Source organism: Urocitellus parryii, chromosome 4 (assembly GCF_045843805.1).
Source record: "Urocitellus parryii isolate mUroPar1 chromosome 4, mUroPar1.hap1, whole genome shotgun sequence".
Lineage (NCBI taxonomy): Eukaryota > Metazoa > Chordata > Mammalia > Rodentia > Sciuridae > Urocitellus > Urocitellus parryii.
In genome coordinates this window covers 29641001-29656914 of record NC_135534.1, presented here as the reverse complement: position 1 = coordinate 29656914, position 15914 = coordinate 29641001, and the positions used below count along the sequence as shown (strand labels likewise).

The window sequence follows — 15914 nt, the reverse complement described above, 5'->3', positions numbered from 1 at the left end:
TCCAGGATCTCACTGGGTGGGCAGAGGTATGATTTCTCCTATGTCAGTTTCAAAAATTTCCAAATGGAGCTAGTTTTAGACCTCCACATCCTGGTGTGGAGAGAAAGCTAGGGAAGTCTGGGCCCAAGTCCTAATGAGGCCATTTACCAGCAGGGGACTAAGCCTCCATGAGCAGTTCCCTCATCAATCAAGGCAGGACAATAATAGTCCTCCTCACCAGCCCTCTTAGAAGACAAAATGACAAATGCACTGGCTTTCTATGTTCATTCCTATTAATAATTAGGGATAACAGATCACTATTATTTTGGAGGTACAGCTTCCGACCCTGGCTGCCTGTGTATCAAGTGTCTATCCTTAACCTATGGTTCACCTCCTCCGTCCACCCCAGACACACACTAGAGCTTCCAGAATGAAGAGCTCAGCGGGCAGGCAGCACGCTGTTGCCACAGGGATGACCTGGATAATAAGGCAGAAGGAACTTCATACACAGGTCCCTATGACGTGTGAGCCTCGCCACAGAGATGGTCTTGTTCGGCCAGTCTCAGGAGCACACTAATGGGAGCTCTCATATCAAGTGTGCACTGAAGTCACCCTGGCTTCTTTTTTTTTTTTCTACGTAGCAGTCAAGAGCACAGGGAGCCTGGTCAGGGTCATAGGTCTGGTTTCATGTCATACCAAAGGTCAAGGGCTTAGCTGGGAATCAGGAAGTTGGTATTATCTTCAGGAAGTTGAGACGCAGCACCTGGCTGAAGGCAACAAACTGGTGAAAAGAATCAAGGCCAGAATCTTAAAACAGATTTATTTCCAGTTATTCCCACTTCCTCGCCTGGCAATAGTAAGAATCAGAATGCGTTTCAGAGGTGGAGAGGTGGTCCAGAGGGGCCAAGGGGGCTCAGGGGATACCCTAGAGGGGCCAGGCTGCAGGGCCAAGCTCAGTGGGATTTGCTTGCTTCTCTGACAGAGGGGCAAACACTGCTGGCATCATGGGCCTAATGCCCTCCATGTATTCCAGGACTGGAATGAACTCATCAGAGTCAATGCTGGAAATAACTCATTAAGCGAACCCCACAGTCAGGGCCTGGCTTCCCCGGGCAGCCAGGCAGGGGCATCTGATGAGGCAATGCTCCCTCACAGCACACAGCATCAGTCAGGCTGCATCAGGAGCCTCTCGAAAGTGAGAGCTTCTGTTTATCAGCTTCAGAAAGAGAAAAAAGAGGAGGAGAACAGCAAGGTGCCTGGTTGCTTCCTCCCAATCCTCCTGTGCCTGCAGGAGGAGGCGAGCCCCACTCCCACCATCCTGTCCGCCCGTAGTCAGCTGAGCTGCTGCTGCAGGGCAGCCTGCCAGCTGCAAGGCGCCTTGACACTGATGAGCAGCTGGGCATGGCAGTGGCACTAGCAGCAGGTCAGCTCATTTACTGGCCACAGCAGAAAGCTGGTCTCGGATGCGGCCAAGCCCATCTAACATGGTGTCTAGTGTTTCTTTGCTCAACTCCACAGTCACAGCTGAGATGGACAGTTTGTCCCCGCACAGACTGGGATCTTCTTGGATCTGTAAAGAGAACAATGCCCAGAAAGTCAAAGCTGCCTCTCTTCCTATCTCCCATACGCGAGTCCTTCTCAGTTCTTCTGGGCCTCTGAAGAGAGGTTCTTTGTAAGGGCTGCAAGGAGCCCCAGCCCTTGAGTCATTCAGCAACTGGGGAAGGTGAAGGAGATACTCAAAGGCCTGGGTTTCTTCCCATTTGCAACAAGAGCCTTGGGTGGGTAGCAGGGAAGGGTGAGCCTTCTCCCCAATACCCTGTCTTAGCACTGAAGTGAGAAAACGTGCTCACACTGGTATTTTTAGAGGTGGGCTCTATGGGGTACACAGGAAGTCCACTAGATATAAGAAAAATATCACAACTTATAGTTTTACTTATTTAATCATAAACAAGAAACAAATAAAGCTTTATTAATACTTAAAACTTAGTTGCAAGAGGCCTCCTAAAGTTTTTTCTTGCAGGTATTGAATTTCTGGGTGTTTGGTGAAGTAAATACAGCAATATATTGCCTAGTTTTTTAAACTAAATGAATTCTATCATAATGTGATTTTAGAGGATTCCTGAAAAAAACTATCAAGTGAAGACAATGAGGCAAGGGCACGTGAACAAGAATAGGAAGCACAGACTTCCACTGCCAACAGAAGCCTGATGACCACACTGCAAACAGGACAGGAAGTTGGTGACGAAACACTGAAATGACACAGAGGCCAATCTGAAATCTGAACACACACCCCTACAGTTAAAGCTAAACGTCTCAGTACGTGTACACCTTTAAGTGATCAGAAAACAGTTTTAAAATTATATTGTTTAGCACTTGTCACACTGTAGTAAAATGTCAACTTTCAGTGCATGTTTTTTGATGTCCATGATGCGTTCACACAGTAGTACACAACACTGTGTGAAACACACATGCACATGGGGGATGTCAACATTTTTGGCAAGGGGGCTTAGTGTAGTGACCCCAAAACTTTGGTGGCTGATATTTTAGATGGTCCACAGGGCCTAACTCACTACAGCACCTCCTTTCCTTCTAATGACGATGAGAGTGGACCTACCTTCATCTGGAGCAGGCAGGTGGGGACGGCCATGCGGCTGATGCTGTCTGAGGAGGTTTTGATATCCACTCTCCAGTCCAGGTCCACCAGGCGTGGCAGAGAGACTGTGGAAGAGACAGCTTAGCTCAGAGCTCACTCCGCCCATGTTTATCAGGCCTTGACTCTGAAGGCTGTACACACATAACCCATCTGATCTATGCAGCAAATCTCTGAAAGAGACAGACAGTGGGGCAAAAGACCACAGCAAGCACGGACCTTCCCACTACTCTGTGCTGCCTCCCCGTAGTACTGATTCATGGTGGGGCAGCATCTCCAGACTTGCACCAAACACCCAACCCTCCAGATGTTGGGACAGAATGACAAGTGACACAAGGTACAGAAAAAGGCACAGCTGGAGTCTTGGGGAAAGTGTAGCTTCAGCAAGTGGTAAGAGGCCTTGCTTTAAGATAAACAGGCTTGGTTTGAACCTGGGTTCCACCACTTGCCTAACCTCTGAGTCTCCATTTTCTTATCTGGAAAATGGGGATAGTTTCAGCCTAGCTCCCTGGGTTGCTGGGAGGACTAAGTGAATCAAGGTAGGTCAAGTGCTCTAGCACTGTGACTGGCTCAGAATAAGCAGAATGATACTTCTAAATACATACTTTTATTTAATCTTTCAAAGTAATTTTAATTACTGTTGAGTTTTTTCTTAATTGAAGCAGAATTACTTTTTAAAACACAATTTTTATTACATCACTTTCTTCTTTGGGTATTTCTGTATTTTTTTAACAACAAGCTTCTATAATAATATTTACAGTTATATCAACATATCTATATAAACATATAGAGTTGAATTAAAAAGAAAAAACACAGCAAACAGACAGTCTTTGGTTTGAGACTAGAATAGCTGTCCTCGACTTTTGGTTAACATCCTTGGTGTCCTGGCAGATTCAGGCCTGGGGCTGGTGAGAGGAAGGAGAGGAAGATGTCTTAGTACTCACTCTGATTTGCTTGGGCTTCAGTTCTCCAAGTAGATCTATTAAAGAGGGAAAGATGAGGAAAAAATTATGGAAAAGGGGTGAGACTGAGTTTTCTGATCATGAGAAACCTTAGCTTCCACCTTCCTTGTGATCTTCAGACCTCCTAACAGGAAATGATCTCAGAAATCATCCTTCCTCAAAGCAGCTTTTTGTTTGTTTTACAAGGCTTGGTGATGTTAAGACCTAAGTGCTGTTAGTTTTCACAGCTTAGGACAAGAAAATAAAAGGCTTACTGCTCTGTAATCTTACTGTGCTATTGTTCTCAAAGACCAAACAGAGAAAAGGTCAACTTATGCTCTCTTTATTGAGCACCTGCCATACAGAATACAGCAGCTTATGCAAAAATACACCCAACAGACCTGTCTAATGCTACAGCAAATAACATCATGGTGAGATGCCAAGCAGAGTAAGAGTCAAATGTGGCAATGTAAGGAAGTTTCAAATAAACAAAAAAAAATTGGTAAACAGGCATTAACTGTTATTGCTATTAGACGGGACTGTTCAAGCCTTCTGCTAAACAATAATCGATTCTTTCAAGTTTTTTTGTGTTTCAAAGGATCTGCCTGGCTGAGAGGATACAGAGAAAACTCACAAAAGAGATATTAAAATGACCAATAAACACATGAAAAATATATTCAACATTGCTAGCATCAAAGATATATAAGCTGAAATCAGGTTTCATTTGCCATCTGTGGAACTGGGGGGAAAAAGGTAAGAAAAAAATCTCATAGAAAAGGTGTGGGAAGAGGGACATGTTCTGTCTTATGGTGGAAAGAGTACAATCTTCCCGATGACCAAAACCCAATATGTTCATGGCCCATATCATAGTAAGGAAATAAGTAAGCACATGAGCAAAGTTTCTAAATTGCTCACTGAAGTGCAAAACTGATAAAATCCTAAATGTCTAACACTAAGGAATTTCAAAATGTACACCCAGTTGCTTCATGTAATGGAATATATCTTATATTTAACCATTAAAAATGATACTAAAGGTAAAAACTTATTGACCTGAAATGTCATTACTGTTAATACTGCTAACTGAAAATAAGCACGTTATAAAATGGGATGATCTTTTTTTGTAGTGGTTAAAAAATAAAACCAAAACATCAACCTCTCTATGTATGTGTAAAGAGAAACAATAACCAAGTCCTAAACGGCTTTCCAGTAAGAAATCAATACTGCTCACTTCTGGGTGGTGGGACTGTAGTTATCTTATTTTCTTCTTTTTGCTTTTCTGTATTTTCTGTCTTTCCAACAAGGAATATAGTATTTCTAAATAGGAATAAAAACAATAAGAAATGTAAAAGAAGAATTTTCAAAAAATGAGCACTTACACATGTTCTAGGATGATTTTTGTCAGCAGGTTTTTGAGGTTTTGGTGGAAATTTTCTGGAAAGAGAGCCAGAATTGCTTCAGCTGAGGACAGGTCACGGAATGCCACCAGCCGAGTGAGGCGGTGCAGAGCCTGGAGGAGCTGCAGGATGGAGGAGACAGACCTGTAGCTGCAGGGGACATGGGACACAGGACAAGAGGCAGAGGAAGGGCCCTCTATCCCACACCCTGTGACTGCATGCCGCAGTCATTTGAACGAGTGACAGGAGCCAAGCAGCCTCTGTGGCAGATACTGAATGTCCCATGTGCCTCTACTGCCCTAACTTCACCTGTTGCTTCACAAAACAGATGCAGCTGCCTGACCTAGGAAGCTGTCCATGCCAGAAACTCCTAAGGCAAAGGGTTAATATGTCCCTTTTTCTTCTGCAGAAGGACCTGACCTTCAGTTAACTTTCTGGTGCTGTTTCCCTGGTAACCTGAGAAATGGAGAGTCAGCTGGGTTACTAGGCAACCCTGCATTGGTCCAATGCCTCTGGATGGAGAGGATTGCATAAACACCTGGGCCCATGGCTTGGGCTCCTCTGATGGGGCTGCATGCTCCTTGCAAGTATCTCAAGTTGTGTTTACTGGCATTTGACAAAGAGATATTGGTTCCTGGAGAGTGTGGACTTTGAATTCAGGGTGGTAGAAGTCTCAAGTCCCTGTGAAAGAGGAGTCCTAGACCCTGCTATGGGTTCTCGTCCTAAGTGCTCTATGTGGATCTGCATGCAGACAAGTGTGGCTTGTAGTTGATTTGTGAATAGAATGATCTTAGCTGAACCCGAGAAAGCCCTCTGGAGTGACTTTCTCTCTGCTTTAGAGCTGCTTCTAATACCATTGGAGGTTGCTGGTCTGCAAATGCACTTACCCAGAAGTGAGGGGAGTTAAACCTCCACTATAGCTGGGGGAGAGGTAGTGGACAAATGCCCTAGTCTCCTTGCCCTCCAAGGAAAATTACAAGACATGCTCTACTTGACTTTTCACAGAACCCTAAGATTGAGCCCCATTGCCATGGCAGTAACCACTCATTAATATACTTTTTTACTTTAAGACTTTTCTACTTTGCCTGTTTGATCTTACCTACTTCCTCCTTTGTGTTTTCTAGAATCACCTCCCAAAAAACTTCTGGCACTCAAGTTTTTGCCTCAGTATCTACTTTTCAGGGAATCCAAACTAAGTCTCCACTCACCTCTATAATCTTACTCTGCTTTTTACTTTTCTAAAGTTGATTTTAATGAGCAAAGTTTCATATTTAAAGAATAAAAATAACATGAATCCATGTGAAGATACTCCTGTTTTAAAAGTGCATTTGCTCTGGAAAGATAAGGGAGTCCCTGCTACATAGTGCAGCATGACATCTAGGATCAGTGGAGCTCAGGGGAGCCGAGCAGACTCCACTGGGGCCAGGGCTGAGAAGGCAGCGCTGTACATGGCACCCAGAGGGAGCCTCACTGAGCCCAGCCCAATTACCACTCAGACCTCCATCTTCTGTGGAAGATTCCTGAAGAATCTGCCTGAAGCTCTCCAGGTGACAGTTCATCAGTCTTAGCAGTGTACAGGCTGAGAAAGAAAGTCACATCAAGTTTGGCTTTTGATTACACTGTCTAGGCAATAAGTCTAAAAGAACTTGTTCAGGAGCTGATTCTGGGCCCAGCTCCCACATGTGACTTACTTATCACAAGGGAGGGCTCAAAGACAAAGCTTTCAATTTACTAATACTAAAAAAAAAAAAAAAAAAAAAAAAAAAAAAAAAATCCATCCAGAGTTGGCTACAATGTCAATTTCAGGGAGAAATTTTCTTTGGACATGGAAATGACTGGGAAGTCAAAAAAGAGATTAGTAAGGGAAGAGGGCCCATGGCCAAAGGTCATTTCTGACCACACTTACTTGCTCTGCCTCCTCCTGGGTCACAGACAAGCTGGAACACGTAATATCCAAGAGCTTTTTTGAGCCAAGGGCTGAACTGGAAAAGCTTTCTTGACACAGCTGCCTGACAACATCTTTTGAGGAGGCCTATGAATTAATTCACAGATAGGGGAGGAAAAAAAACCTCTGACAACATGTTTTCAAATAACATTGGCTTAGGTATTATGTGACATATTTCACACTTCAGATTTAAAGATATAGAGGACACCTTTAAATTTGTCTGGGAAGACAGAATAAATGTACTTTTCCCTATTCTTTCTGCTAAGTACAACTAAAACCCCCTGGGTACTACATGGAAAACAGATCCGAGATGTCTCTAGAAAGAGGGGAGAAGGCACATCTGTGAGGAGCTCAAGCCCCAAGGAATGATGTGGTGGTGAGTTCCTTGGGTTTTCTTTTTGCTTTATCTATCCTAGACCCTGAGCTGAAGAAGAGGGCAATGTGGAAATGTCAATGGGTACAGGAGGGAGGAAAAGAAAAAAAAAAGCTACAACAAATCCCTGATCTCTCCAGCCAAAGGACCAGGAAAGGAACAGCACAGTGAGATGAACAAGCTTTAGAAAATAACTGCTTTCTATTCCAGCCAAATATCACATAAAGAACTGTGAACCCATCCTGACTTATGCCATTGAAGTCTGGGTGAGGCTGTGAGAGGCACCCCAACACTTGCACTGGGTCAGTGTCAAAGACAGCCAAGCAGGGAGCTGGGACCTTCATCTGCACCAGTGGGTCACAAGCCACACTGCCCGTGGTACAGAGAGAGTCTGCGTGGAGACAGGGCTTCCCCAGTACCCAGGGGAAACAGAAGCCCCTGCTTTCAGGTATCAACAGGAGCCAAGTAGGGAATCTGAACTTCTACCTCCAACTGGCAGTAATGAGAGGTGCCCCCCAACCCTGCCTGAATGGTACCCGAGAAAGCTGGCTAAAACATAAGACTTAAATAAGATCCAGAATTTTGGAACATAATATGAACACATCCAGGTTTCAAAAAAAAAAAAAATCATGTATCAAATCGGGAACCAGAAAGATCTCAAGCTGAGGAAAAAACATAATCTACAGATGCCAACACCAAGATGACAGCCATTAAAATTATCTGACCAAGGTTTTAAAGCAGCCTTGATGACAATGCTTCAATAAGTAACTATGAACATGCTTTAAACAAATTAAAAAAGAGAGTCTCATCCAAAAATAGGTGATATTAAGAAGAATAAAATGTAAAATTTTAGAAGTGAAAAATACAATAACCAAAATGTAAAAACTCAATAGATGGGCTCAGTACACCAAAATGGAAGGGACAGAGAGAAGAATCAGTGGATGGAGCCAGAGGATGATAAAAAAGACCAAAAATGTGTAATCAAAGGAATAACAGCTGAAAACTTTCCAAGCATAGCTGGAGACACAGTAGTACATATTTCAAGAACCTGAGTAAATCCCACGTAGGATAAATAATAATTTTAAAAAACCTACACCAGGTCCCTAAGTGAACTTATAAAAACAAAAGACAAAGCAATCTTGAAAGTAGTGAGGAAGAAACAACACTTTAGCTATAATAAACAATCAGAATGACAGCAGCTTTCACATCAGAAACCACAGAGAAATACACAAACACAAAAAGCATAGTAGTTTTCAGTGTGAAAGGAGAGCTGTCAAACTAGACTCCTACAGACAATAAGAATATCCTTCAGGAATGAAGACGAAATAAAGATATTCATTCTTAGAAAAGAGCACTAAGAAAATTTGTCACAATATTTACCTTAAAGGATGGTTAAAACAAGTTCTGTAAAGAGAAAAGAAGGAATGAAAGGAGTAGGAGGATCCAGCTTGACCTGACTGCAGCCATGTTGAGCCGGGTCACCGTGACTGCCCTTGGGGAACCCTGGCCTCTTTCCCCACGAGCCTCCCAGCACACTAGAGAAATGCCAAGCTGTCAGGAGGTATGGGGAACACCAGGTGCCGAATGCTGGTGCTAGCAATGCCAAGAATATGCCTGACATCTTTCTGCAGTCTCTTTCGACATGTGGCCTACAGAAGTTGGTTCTTTCACACCAGATTTTCTTGGAACAAGAAGAATCCTTGGAATGTCAGGAAGAAAGAAAAGGATAAGCAAAAAAAAAAAAAAAAAAAAAAAAAAATTCCTTTATTTTCTTGAATTTTCTAAATGTTTAAAAGTTGAAAGAAAAATTAGAACACGGTCTGATGTACCTCTAAATGTACCCAGAGGACATACCCATGACAATTATGCTACAAGTAAAGAAGGGTTAAAGGACAGACAGAGAGGCAGGTGTCTATACTTCACCCTAACACCATGATGACACCAATAGGCTGAGATAAGCTGTACATGCACAATATAGTAACTATAGCAACTACTAAAGGGGCTATAAAAATAAATACATTTTTAGAACTACTGACAAATCAAAACAACTCTAAAAAATAACCCAGGGGAAAGCAGAAAAATGTAAATAGAAACAAAAAACAAGAAAGAATAGCAGAAAACAAAAATAAAATGGCAGACTTATGTTCTAACATATCAGTAATTATACTAACTCTAACATTTAATTGGCATAAACATTCCAATTAAAATACAGAAATTGGCAGAGTGGATTAAAAATATGACTCAATTAAATATTTTATACACAAAACTCCCTTCAAATATATGATAGGAGCTGGCTGGAAAATAAAAGGATGAAAGAGGAGGTGCCATACAAACATTAACCAAAGGAAAGCAAGAGTGGTTATGTTAATAGCAGATAAAGCATGTGTCACAAAAAGAAAATTACCAGAGAAAGAGAGGGACATTAAATAATGATAGAAGATTCTATCCACCAAGACAACGATATCCTAAATGTATCTGTACCCAGTAAAAGAACTGCAAAACATGGGGCTGGGGCTGTAGCTCAGTGGCGGAGCACTTGCCTAGCACTTGTGAGACACTGGGTTCGATCCTTAGTATCACATAAAAATGAAACAAACAAAATAAAGGCATGCTGTCCATCTATAATTACAAAAAAAAATTTGTTAAAAGAACTTCAAAATATGTGAAACAAAAGCTGACAGCACTATTAATGAGAAACAAATTCACAAATATAGTTGAGACATCAAAACCCCTTTCAATAATTAATAAAACAATTACACAGATATTCAACAAAGATGGAAGAACTCAACAACATAATTAATCACTCTAATTGACATTTACAGAACACTTCATACTCAGAAACTGTAGAATATACTCACATCTCAAACACCTGGACATATATCAAGATAGATCATATTCTGGTCCACAAAACAGCACACTATTCATTTCAGTTTTAAAATTTTGTTGAAGTTTGTATTATGACCCAGAAACAGAAAGATAACAGGAAAATATTAAACATATGGAAATTTAAACAATACATTACTAAATAATTCCATAGGTCAAAGACCAAATCTCAAGGGAACTTAAAATAAATTACACTAAGAGAGTGAAAATGAGAAAACAATGTATCAACATTTGTAGGACACAGTCAATGAAGTTGAAAAGGAAATTTATAATATTCAATGTGCATGTTAGAAATTGAAACAAATGTCAAAATTAGTAATCTGGAGCCTAAAGCATATTTTTAAAAATCCAAAGCTCAAGATTACAGAGGCAAATACTCCAATTAGAATAGGGACAAAAGATATTCCACTGAAGATACACAGAGGGTAAATAATCACATGAAGAGACTCAACATCATTTAGTCATTAGAGAAACGCAAATTAAAACCACACTGAGATACCAAAACACATCTTTCAGAATGGCTTGAATAAAATATAGTGATAACATCAAATGCTGGTGGGGATGTGGGCTGCTGAGAGCCATAGCTAAGTAAGAATGACGCATGGCAATTTCCTTGTCAGCCTACCCCATGTTGCTTAGAGGGAGGACTCTCCATTATGGAAATGGGCTTGTTTGAGTAAGGTGATCCTGCTCAAGGACCAGGGTGGATCCGGGTTTAGGGAGGATCCTGCTGGATTAGGGTGGGTCCAGGTTTAGGGTGTATCCTGCTGGGAATAGGGAGTATCCCACTCCTTGGGTTTAGGGCGGTTCCAGGTTTAAGGTGGACCCTGCTGGGAATAGGGTGTATCCTGCTGCCTCAGGTGCCCGCCCGCTCCTTGAGTTCCCGTTGAGTTCTCAGGATTCAGAGAGTATTTTGGGATGCAGAGCTCAGTGGAAGTGTGGATTTTTCCCAGAACAGGCGTGTAGAGTGCCGGTGACAGTTCGGGAATAAAGAATTGCTGTTTCAATCTACAAGGCTGTGAGTGGCTCGTGATTTTGTGCCCAGCCAGACTGTTGCAGTGGACATCCTGGAATACCTGGGCACTACTGATAGAAATATAAGGTGGTACAGCCTCTGGAAAGAGTTTGGAGATTTCTTGAAAAATGAAACATACAGACATCCAAATGACCCAGTAACTGTATTCCAAGCCGGTACACAAACATTTATAGCAGCTTTATTTGTAATAGCAAAAACTGGAAACAACTTTGATGTCTTTCAACAGGTCAAGCAAATTTTTGTATATCCACACCATGGAATACTTCTCAGCAATAAAAAGGAAAGAACTATTGTTACAGACAACATGGAAGAATCTCCAGGGGATTAAGCTGAGTAAAAAAAAAGTCAATCCATATATACTATATGATTTATATAAAGTTCTTTTGTGTGTGTGTGTGTGTGTGCGCGGGCAGTATTGGGGATCAAACCCAGGGTCTGGTGCATATTAGGCAAGTGCTCTGCCACTCAGCTACATCCCCAACCCTTTTAAAAATTTTGACACAGGGTCTCACTAAATAGCCTAGGTTGACCTGAAACTTCTGACCCTCCTGCCTCAGCCTCCCAAGTTGCTGGGAACAAAGGGGAGGGCCACCATACCTAGTCTATATAAAATTCTTAAAAAGAAACCTCAGGTGTTAAAGAAGAGGTGGAGGATGAATGGAAGCGTGACTATAAAAGAGCAGCAAGAGGGGTTTTGTGGTGATGGAAACATTTTGTATTTTGACTATCAATGTTAACACCCTGGCTGTGATAGTTTCCTATGGTTTTGCAGAATGTCAACATTGGGGGAAACTGAGTAAAGGGTAAATGGGATCTTTCTGCATTATTTATTACAACTGCATGTCAATCTACAATTATCTCAAAATAAGAACGTTTATATTTTAAAAAATAAAAGAGTACACAGGATAAGAGCAATGAAAATGAATGCATATTGCTACAGAATTGTTGATATACACCGATGAACAATAAAGTAGTGATTTTAGGAGCGTAGAGTGCAAATGAATACTGGGGAGGCCATTCAAAATTAAGTTAAACAAAACGGAGACCATAATGACAATGCTGTGTCATAAACTGTTGAGTATAATTAACTCAATCCTCTTCACCTACTAAAGGGAAAAGGAAAGTTAAAGAAACTGTCCTTCATGGATCTTACATTCTTAAGAGAAGGCGAACAATAGGCAAATAGATTCATAATGTCATCTAATGACAAGTGTTACAAAGGAAAATAAAGCCGCCCTTGTAGAGAGGAAATCAAAAGTTAATTCCAACCCTTCATTTTATTTGAACATTACGAGCCCGGGTAAGTATGTCCCTTTCAATCACTCAATCTTTCAAACAAATAATTATCAGGAGGGTGTTCCTGCCCTTTCTCAGTCAGAGGCGAGAACAGAAAACTCGGGCCTCGGGAACACAGAACGCACACCTCAGTCGCTGGCGCCGGCAGATGCACAGGGAGAGAATTTCCTAAGTGCAGAAGGGCTGTGGGATGAAATGGGGAACCAGTAAAACGGATCCAGCAATTACCACTCCCAACGCACCCATCCCGAAAACCAGCCCAGAGACTAACAGTGGGGGGGGCAACTGTACAGACCCTTCAAGTCCGTTATCTCATTTTTTTCTTTTTCACCTTCTAGTCAGGGAGTTGTTGATTTTGTTTCTCTTTAAAAGCTCAAAAAGGAGCGACGGTTTGCCCGGGGTCACACAAAGAAGCAGTGGCAGAGTTGTGGCTCCAAATCAGGGCCAACTTATTCCCCGTGCCCGCCCCGTTCGCTCTGTACACTCAGTTCCGAAGACAAAGGAGACTGCACGCGTCCCCACCCCGCCCTTTACCTTCAGCAAGCTCTGGAGAGCCGCGAAGTGCTCTGCTGTCACGGCGGCCATTTTTCCGAAATCATGTGACTGCAGTCGCGGGAGGAGCGCGATCACGTGACTCCGCCGCCTGCGCGGGGCATGCCGGGGGCTGTAGTCTTTCAAAGTGGCTGGAGCGGGTTCACTAGTGGCACCCGGGCTGGGAGGAACTTAGAAGGGTTCTGCGGCAGAATGGCCATCTCGAGGACCCAGGACCTGGGAGGAAGTGGAGGGATCATGGTTTTCAAGGGTTGACCTAGCTTTTCCATTTACCAGAGGGGAAACTAGTTTTCCCGGGACCCATGCAGGAGGACTGGCTGATTTGGGTAATGCAGGCTTGGCGGGCACCTTGGAGGCATAGTTGTCCAGAAGTGATCAGTCTGTTGGCCACTTGGAATTACAACGAAACTGTGCTCATTGTAATTCGTGTAATTTACACACACACACACACACACACACACACACAGGTCATCTCGAAGAACATAAACTTGCTTTTGCATGTATAGTTTCTGTCTCTCAGGTAGGAGCTGGTGTTTTTATTAGGTTTATCCAAATGGGAAAACCGGATCATTTTGGGTTTTTAGTAACTTTTCCATAGTTCTATGGGAGATCTGGTTTGAAGAGCAGGTGAGAAAGTGTTTAGGAAAGGGGATAGGAAGGGAGCCACTATTACTTATCCAGAGTCTTGATATATCTATGGCAAGTGTGGGATGGGAGTGGTTGATAAAAATTATTTAATCTGTGGATTCAACAGGTAATTATGAATGTAGTGAGTAATTTTGAGTTGGCAGTACGGGACTCTGATTTGGCAATGATGAAAGGTCCTAGCTCAAAGCAGACTGAAATTTTAACCATAGGGCAGGTACAGTAACTTAGGTGAATGGTGTGTTCGATAAATAAACAAAAAGTGTGATTAGACTTAAGATTAATTTCTGTGGGGATATTGGCTTGTTATTTGCAAGACTTCGTCTTCTCATCTTATTGTAGAAAAGTGAGCATGGTGGCCAGGCTCCAAGATGGCCCTCAATAATCCCTTGTATTCACAACCTAGTATACACCCTTTTCATTTGTCCCAGGATTGGTATGTGGCTAGGGATGATGGTACATTATTTCTAAGATTCCAGAAACAAACAAACAAACAAAAAAGACACAAACTCCTGTTTCCTGTCTTGGGCACTCTCTCATCTTCCCTCTCTCTTGACTGTCTTGTTCTGGGGAAAGCAAGCTGCCGTGTTGTGTGTGGAGTTCTATGGAGAGACCCATGTGGCAAGGAACTGAAGCCTTCAGCCAACAGCCAGCAAAAAACTTATGACTGCTAACAGCCTCCGTAAAAGTAGATTCTTCACCCCTAGTAGATCTTTATTCAGATAGCATTGACCAACAACTTTAGTTGCAACCTCATGAGAGAGATTCTGAGCCAAAACTACTGAGCTAAACCACATCAGGATTTCTGGCCTTTGAATACTATATAAGATTTAAAACATTTGTTTTTTATCTACTAGATTTTAGAAAATTTTATTACACAGCAATAGTAACTAATGCATGGAGACAATGAAACAGGAGCTTTATAATGCAACCTAATTTCAATCTCAGTTCTATGTGTTATTGACTATATCATCAAAAACAAATTGTTGAATTTCTATGAGCCTCAGTTTTCATATCTATACAACAGTGTTGAACAAACCTATTTCAGAGAGCACAGCTGAGTGACAAGTGCAGCCCCAGCTCTTCTTGCTCTCCTGATCGGATATGACAGGGGGAGTTTTCCCTGGGCTACAGTCAGTGGCTGGCAGGGTCTGAAACCTTATACCATTCATGCCAGGTTGGTAGGGCATCTCAGATTGCCAGTGCCATGTTGCATTTAAAATTTTGTCTGCAGTTGCTAGACCATAAGCATTATCTCAAGAAGAAACAACAGAATATCAGAGTTTATGTCCATGATTTTTGTCCCACTCTCTGGATTTAGCTAGACCAATTCAATTTTTTTTTTTTCAATTTTGAGTATAGAAAGCAGTGCTTACTTTCACTCATTTAGTAAACTTGCTATGTGCCACGTTTCATTCTAGCTTATGTTGTATTTGTATATTATATTAAATGTATATATATGTATGTGTATATATATATGTATGTGTGTGTGTGTGTATATATATATATATATATATATATATATATATATATATATATATACACCTATGCACACTGACATATACACCATATTATTATTTCCCCCACTTTCAAATAAAGGAAAATTGAGACATAGAAAGTTTAAGTAATTTGCCCAATGTCTCACAGATTAGTGGTAGGAGAGCTCAGATTTAAACTTGGGCAGTTTGGCTCCAGAGGCTGTATTGTTAACCACCAAGTTGTACATAGATGTCTTCCCATAGATGAAAATGCAGGTTTCTTCTGTTTGGATGCCAGTATCTTCCTCAGTGGGCAAGAATAAGCTTGTACAATCATGTACAAGTTTTCATGTATGTGAAAACTTCATTTCACTTGGGGTATATGGAATGGAATTTCTGGGTAATATGGTAACTCTTTGTTTAACTGTGTGTTAAACCAGTGATGTGGCAAGGGAAAATATTACGAGTGGAAGGAGGACTATGGGATTTGGAAGAATACTCAGGCTGGGTTCCTGGTTTTCATGTGCTCCTGGCAAGTTACTTCACCTCTCTGAACCTGAGTTTCCTCATCTGTGAAATGGAAGCTACAATAAAATACCTTTTGGCCATTAGAGGGGGCTCAAGGATGACTTATACCAGAAGAACTGTTTTTTTTTTTTTTTTTTGTACCAGGGATTGAACCCAGGGGCGCTTTATCAAGGAGACACATCCCAGCCCATTATTTAAAAAATATTTATTTAGC

The 15914-nt window shown here is 41.7% G+C and overlaps 1 protein-coding gene across 2 annotated transcripts; it reads right to left on the bottom strand.

Moving 5' to 3' along the window:
• Positions 1-779: 779 nt before the first annotated feature.
• On the bottom strand, positions 780-13086 carry Commd9 (COMM domain containing 9). Of its 2 annotated transcripts, XM_026405067.2 has the most exons (6): positions 13032-13086; positions 6871-6996; positions 4947-5086; positions 3574-3608; positions 2594-2697; positions 780-1549 (listed from the first exon to the last, which is right to left on the bottom strand). In XM_026405067.2, the coding sequence occupies exons 1-6, from the start codon at positions 13080-13082 to the stop codon at positions 1409-1411; spliced, it is 597 nt and encodes a 198-aa protein (XP_026260852.2). In that variant the 5' UTR covers positions 13083-13086; the 3' UTR covers positions 780-1408. The 2 variants fall into 2 exon arrangements, with proteins under 2 accessions (XP_026260852.2, XP_026260860.2); XM_026405075.2 differs by lacking the exon at positions 3574-3608.
• Between the last annotated feature and the right edge of the window lie 2828 nt (positions 13087-15914).